We start from the raw sequence: 7,212 nt of genomic DNA, 5'->3' as shown, positions 1-7,212 counted from the left end.
CTCCTAATGAGCCTAAGTCCCTTCTCCTGTAGAATTCCCAGCCTCTGCCAAATGATTGCCATGGCAACCCCACACCTGCTATTTGATTATTTATTATAACCAGTCCACGTTTCACAGTCAGTTCAGTTTGCGCTCCTCAGACACAGGCAGACAGATAGATACAGAGATATCCATAGGGCACAAAAGGGACACAGACAGATGGTTAAAACGAGTGACAACGGGTATTGCATACTAGATTCCCAACTTGCATCGTTCCCAAGTAGGCCGGTCGACGGGCACAGGTCTAGTGTGGCTAATCGTAGGTAACCCAGGAACTAGACCCCCACTCGGTTTAGGGTGAAGCAGGATTATAATCTGCATTATTCAACTGATCATCATCATTCTTCCACTGCTATCGAGATAGAGATTGCTGCTCCCAGTTCCCAGTTCTTGAGCCCTGTGTCCGCTCAGGAAATGCATGAGTCCTGTTTCCTCTGGTTGATTGGGGAAGCCACCGTAGAGGGACATCAGACGTGATTTGATCCTTTGCACGATAGCAGTGACAAATATTGCTCTTCAGCGTGCTACACAGTACTTGTTATTGGAGGCAGTATACAACCTAGATCTGTAAAACTAACCTCAAACCTCTTTAAAACAAATCTCAAGAAGCCTAAGCCCATCTGGATAAAATACATTTACATGTTTGACATAAAAAAAACCCTTCTCATTAGTAGTAACATCAAGTGAATGAACAGGTGGGGGGAGCTACTATATATATATATATATATATGGGAATTAAAGAGACCACATTTCCATTCAAATATTTCCCTGATAGCATCAACAATAGCTGTATCATGGGACATCTGCCACCATAGGCTACACATCGAAACGTCATAAATACTGTAGAATTAGATTGTATGAATCCCATGTCCTGGAGGTTAAGTGCAGATGGAGGAAATGAACAGTGAAAATGGGAGACCTAATGATTCCTTAACCCAATAGTTCTCCCATGTGAACAATATAGGTCTGGATGGGTTGCATTCTATTGCATTAGGCTGGAAAAAGCTTGAAGGCCACACAGATTCATATGTGAAAAGGCCAGTTGCTACAGGTGCTCAAAGGATTCAGCACACTATAACTGTTAGATAAATTCTGATATGTTGTTTACACGTCATGTCAAGTTGGTCACTCCATCATATTCTGTTGGTCAACACAGATAGAACATTGGCCCAGACCGTGTTTCATATAGGTCATATTGTCACCTTATTCTTCATATCATCATTTTACTCTTAGCCTACTGCCTGTTTACTCCAGGTTGTTCTCCTTATCCTATTTATGTCATGTCACCATCCACGTGCCTAATCATCTCAGCCCTATATTATCCTTTATATTATTTTATCATACTTATATTATGGGTTTCCTGACTCCAAGTTCAGATTTACTGTCTCTATTAGACTTTCCCCAGTCAAGTTAACTCGCATACTGAGAGGTCTATTTTGATTTGAGACTACATGTATTTGACCTTGATGCCCAGTGAGAAAGTAGATAGCCAGGCTTTTCTCTGTTAAGAGTTCACCGCTAGCAGGGAAAGAAATGTTATCTTCAGGTTGCCATAGCAACGCCAGCCTCTGTGCTTTCCCGGTCTATGGCCCTCAATGACTGAACCAAGGAAGATGACACGATACCAGTCTCATCATCCATGTGCTGGTCCAATGAGTGCTCGACAACCAGCACCACCGTGGGATATTGCGGACATGAACTATCTATTGAGCCAATGAACTGTTATCAACAACTGACGTCAGATGCACTATTAATGCCAGTAACATACTGTGAAGAGTTAGGTTCAGTTCGGATTCAGCACTTGGAACAATTGGACTATTTATGCTAAATTATAAGATGTATTGTACGAGCTGAATTCCATTACATTTCTCTGTAAATTGACTTTATATCTACTAAAATTACAGTTAAAACCTTAAACCTCCTCTCAGAACTTTATTTCATCTGCCTCCAAATTCTTTTTTAAGGTCTTTCTATTTTTTATGGTACAGTGACTGTCAGTCAGATTTAAAGGGCTATTCACTCATTTTTAAGGTAAATACAGCACGGTATTTGGTCTCCCTGCTGGGTTATTGAAGGTATATATTTACAGTCCTTTCTAATTTGCATTACAAAATAGATCTATTAATAACCTCATATAGTCATATGTCATCAAATTAGCTTTTAGAATCTATACACAGAGGAGTCAAGGACAGTCAGAAAAACTACACGGAAAGAGAAAAGCAGTTACTGTAAGTTGGAGGCTTGCCCAGCACAGCACTCCCAGTAGTAGTATTCTGTATACTCATGTTTGTGATTCCATTATGTGCAGCTTTATCAGGACATTGCGGCCTCAAGCAATGCTGCTTCTGTTTAAGTACAACTCATCTGCTTTCTATACTCTAGTCTAGACTAGAGCGCACCTTGTATACAAAGATGTTTCCATAATGCTCTACTTCGACGTACAACAGTGTCACACAAAGTAGCGAAATAGCCGATCTACAAGCTCACAATGCATCACATCACGACGCGTTAAAAGCTTGCAATTTATATTTAGACTATTTATAAGTTGAAAGTGAAAGTTGATAATTCTGTCTAGGTTTAATGAATATTGAACCAATAAAAAGTATAAAAAGAGCCTGTGACTAATACATGACTGGATCCACTAGAGCAGCAGAGGCTCCTTTCCTTTTGGACATATACAGTACAGGTTTCTGCCCGACAGCGACAATATATTGTCTGTATGCCGTGTGCTTATTCATATCCCATCCTGCATGATTCATATCTTCCAGCCATCTCTGCAAATGTATACATACAGATTTTTTTCTGTGTGTGCTTATAAACTTGAGAACATGCCGCGTGACATGTAAACTATCCATTTTGTGTCCTGTCCTGTTCCCATCTTGCTTGCTTGGTTTAGGGGGTGATTCAACTGAATGAATAGCCACCACCTCGCTATCTTATAGGATACGTATATCTTAGAATCACATAAGAGGTCTACTTAATTGTCAATGGCAGTATAATAAAATACTGTGAAAAGCAAACTGTTTTTAGGTATTTCTATTTCCCCACACATGTATTTACCCCGGGATTCAGGAAGGGTTTTATTGAGCTCACTTGCTCTATTTTACAACAACACTGGCCTGCTTTAATTCAATCAGCTACACGTGTTCACACCTGGCACATGGCCCAGTGCGGCCACTGTGTTCTACTGTTGGCTCCTGAACTCGACTAAAACTATGGCGAATAATGTTCGTCAGCTACCTTTTTTCACTCACGAAAAAAAAACTACATACAAACTACAAACAGAGCTACGATGACTAAACTGAGACTAAATATACTGACAATTTCGTCAATAAATAAAAACAGGTCTAAAATGTTAGGGAGGGAGAGGGACTAGTGGAGAAGAGATCCAGTAGAACTAAAAAAACATTTTATGTTGGTGTTGCACTCTGAAATGAGCAAATCTACAAGCTCACGTTGTGACTTGTGAGCTTGTAGGTCGGCTATTTTCATCATGCAACAAAGTGTGAAATCAACTAAATGACTAAATCAACTGTAGATTTAGTCAACTAAAATTTACATCTTATATTTAGTCAACAAAAACTAGACTAAATGCAACGTTCAAAAGACTCAAAAGACTAAGCATATGACTAAAACTAAATTTGCTGTCAAAATCAACACTGCAGATAATAAGCGCCTTGTTCACAGGTACCTCTAGGGTTGCAGAGGGAGGAGAAAGCATCATAGTCATTCCTTACACAGGTTGTTGGGAGGATTCAAAATACAAACCTGCTACTCTATCTAAAGACTACAGTAACTGTCCAGCTTCATTCATTGTTGATAGACTGCTGGAATGGAAGATTGCATTGTATTGATAGACTGTTGATTGAATACTTTATTAGACAGAAATGTAAACAGCACAGAGTACAGTCAAACACTTGGTCTAACGGGTTGTGACATAATTTTTCCATTTGAGTCCTATTTATTCATTTCATAAACATGAAATAATAAAAGTAAAGGTGATCATTTCCTCCCCGTTTGGCCTACTGTCTGAACATAATGTTAACTTATTCAGAGACCAACCGATACTTTTATTTTAGTTCTAGACTCTTACCTGTACCTCTCTTGTGTTTCTTACTGCCGTTACTGCTACACCAGATTCCCCCCCAGGGATCCATTAAGGTTTATAACAAAACGCCTGTGGTCCCAGAGGCTAAGGTTTATCTAATAGGAGCTAAAAAGAAAATCAACTAGCGAACCGTTAGTCTCCATGGACACAACTCCATTCAGACTTGCTACAGAATGTACATTTTAAAATCCATCTCAGATTTTTTTTTGATGAGGCAACATTAATTAAACCAACAGTTTTGGCATGCGGTACTGATGTCTGATCTTATAATAGACATAATAATAACCAGACAAAAAAATGATTATTTGGTCCTCGTTTCTGAGTCAGCGATGAAAGTGAAACAATGACACGGCACGTTGAATACCTCTGAGGTGAGCCAGAGGCAAAGCTTACTGCTGTAGTGTGGAAGAGAAAAAAAGGGAAAGTTACGAGTGACGACACAATAATGAATCCTTGGACTGCACTGTTCTGTATAAAAGTGGCCAGTCTCCCACTATGCTCTCCAGTCAGAGACTAGATCACCATGGCGATTATGGAATGAATGTGGACTGAACATCAGCAGCAGCAGCACAGAAACGGCTGAGAGCCCTGGATACAAGGTGAGTTACTGTGGGGCAGTTTGCCTTCTGTTAAAGTTATGTTTATGGTATTTTAGTGAACTATGTGGATAGAAAGAGTACAAAAAAATGGCAAAAATTCCTCCCTGAGGCAGACTCACTTGCAACTGTTATGGAGCTGAACCAATTCCGTTTTGTGATTGGTACACTCTTGGCAAAAGCAATTATTATGATCCGTTTTATTATGATATGTTGTTTGACGGATGAAGGGTCAAGCCTAACTGGTCAAGCCTAAGATATACTCAGTTTATATCAGGAATCAAGGTTCAATTCCAGCTTTCTTTACCAAAAATGAATCAAATGAGAATGAGAGAGAGTTGTATACAGATGAGTATTTGGCATCATAGGAATATTCCACAATACATCAGGTTTTAGCAGTGAGTGAGGGGAGGCAGGGGAGGGGAGACGATGAAACATCTGTTTCACATTACTTATACGCTGTATTTCCTTGTGTGCTTCAGAGCTGAGGCACGGGCCACACGTAACAGCATACCAATATATGACTTATGTGTGTGTGATTGTGGTTTTCCAGGCATGTTGTAACTTATTTTTTATGATGTGCTTTAACCACATGAACATCTTTATTATGGGGCAAACATTCAGCAAAAAAATTGCTGTTCTCAATATCACAACGCAACATGTGAGCTTGCAGATCCGCTACTTTCGGGGAAGACATTTGTTGTGGAGACAGGAGGAGGGGGGGGCAGGTGATTTGTCACAGGTTTTGCAATGGAATCTGAATCGTGCTTATACCACAATGTCAAAACTCATGGAAGTCAAAGACTTGATCTTATACATATCCTTCTCTTTTTAATTCAACAGTTTTCAATGGACTTAAACGTCTCCGTTTGGCTGGCCCCTACCGTGGCCCTAGAGATCGACCACTGCAACAACAACTACACAGCGGCCTGGCTATGGCTCTCTTCTCTCCAGCCCGCCTACCTGCTTCTGATCAGTGTGGTGGGCGTGGTGGGCAACGGCCTGGTCCTCTGCGTCCTCTGTCTGCACAGGAAGCCGTGCACGGTGGCCGACATCTACCTGGGGAACCTGGCGGCCGCCGACCTGGCCATGATGTCATGCCTGCCGTTCTGGGCGGTCACCATCGCCCGGGGCTTCCACTGGACGTCCGGCGAGGCGCTGTGCAAGCTGGTGAACGTGGCCATCTCCATGAACTACTACTGCAGTGTTCTCTTCCTGGTGCTGGTCAGCGGCGACCGCTACCTAGCCCTGGTGACGCCCATGAGACGGAGCCGGCTGAGGAGGGCAGCGTGGGCCAAGCGCCTCTGCCTGGGCGTCTGGGCGCTGGGGCTCCTCCTCAGTCTGCCGACCCTCCTCTTCCGCACTGTGGTCTTCGTCCCGGACCCGGGTGTGTACGCCTGCATCCTGGACTACCCCGACCCAGCCTGGACGGTCCAGCGCAACGTCACCATGAACGTGCTGGGCTTCCTGCTCCCGGCCCTGGTGGTGAGCTACAGCAGCTACCACGTTGTTGCCGCCCTGCGGGACGACCACTTCCGCAGGTCTCTCCCCGGGTCGGTGCGGGCGGAGAGAAAGGCCACGCACCTGGTTCTCGCCGTGCTGGCCGTGTTCCTCCTCTGCCGGACGCCCTTTCAGGTGATGCGTTTTCTGGACACGCTGGACTACTTCCAGGTCACGCCCGCCGCGTGCCTGTGGGGTCACGTGCTGGACATCGGCATTCAGGTGTCCACCTATCTGGCGTACACCAACAGCGCCCTAAACCCCTTCCTGTTCGTCGTGGTGGGGAAGAATTTCAGGAAACGGGCGAAGGCGGTGTTTGGGAGGACTCTGAACCCTTGTTCCAAAGGCGGCCCTTTCTTTATTGCCAAATTCACATCTCTGAATAAATCAACGTGTACACAGCTTACACGAATGTCTATTGACAGCAACAGAGGCAAACTTTGAAATGATCAAGGAAAAGGCAAAACTATTTATTTATCTATCAAGTACTGTCATCAACTTTATTTATTCGTGCCTGAAATCAAGTTAATATTTCCCATGGAAGTCCCAAAACTTGTTAATACAACACATTTCCACCAGTGTCGCCTGTTGAGTTTCTTGATTGCTACTGAATTACAGCCTTTGACATGTGTTTATGTACTGTATATTATTGTGTGATATTATTATTATATACAGTATATGATTGCACTGTAGTTTGTTTGGAAATGTGATGTTTGTCTAGATGGGTTAAATATTAAAAAAATAAAAATGCGTGGCCCCAGTGCCCCCCACAAAATTGCCGGAACTACTTAATATTTCACCAAAACAAGAGCAGAACTCCCACCACGGGACTCGGGCAATCAATTAATACAGTTGCAACCACTCTATTAATGGCAAATATTTCATACAGCTTAAGTATGAAGTATGATATTTTACTTTTACTCCACGAGTCCACCACAATTAGTAGAAAATGTACCAGTTACTTTTTAG

The 7,212-nt window shown here is 42.7% G+C and overlaps 1 protein-coding gene across 1 annotated transcript; it reads left to right on the top strand.

The window, feature by feature from the left end:
- Positions 1–5,592: 5,592 nt before the first annotated feature.
- Positions 5,593–6,687, top strand: LOC306940513 (B2 bradykinin receptor; the record flags this gene model as incomplete). The annotated part of the gene is made up of 1 exon (XM_079525612.1): positions 5,593–6,687. The coding sequence occupies one exon, from the start codon at positions 5,593–5,595 to the stop codon at positions 6,685–6,687; it is 1,095 nt and encodes a 364-aa protein (XP_079381738.1).
- Between the last annotated feature and the right edge of the window lie 525 nt (positions 6,688–7,212).

Source organism: Electrona antarctica (genome assembly GCF_951216825.1).
Source record: "Electrona antarctica genome assembly, chromosome: 17".
Classification (NCBI taxonomy): Eukaryota; Metazoa; Chordata; class Actinopteri; order Myctophiformes; family Myctophidae; genus Electrona; species Electrona antarctica.
Note: the sequence above shows the minus strand (reverse complement) of the source record. Positions and strands in the feature narration are given on the sequence as shown.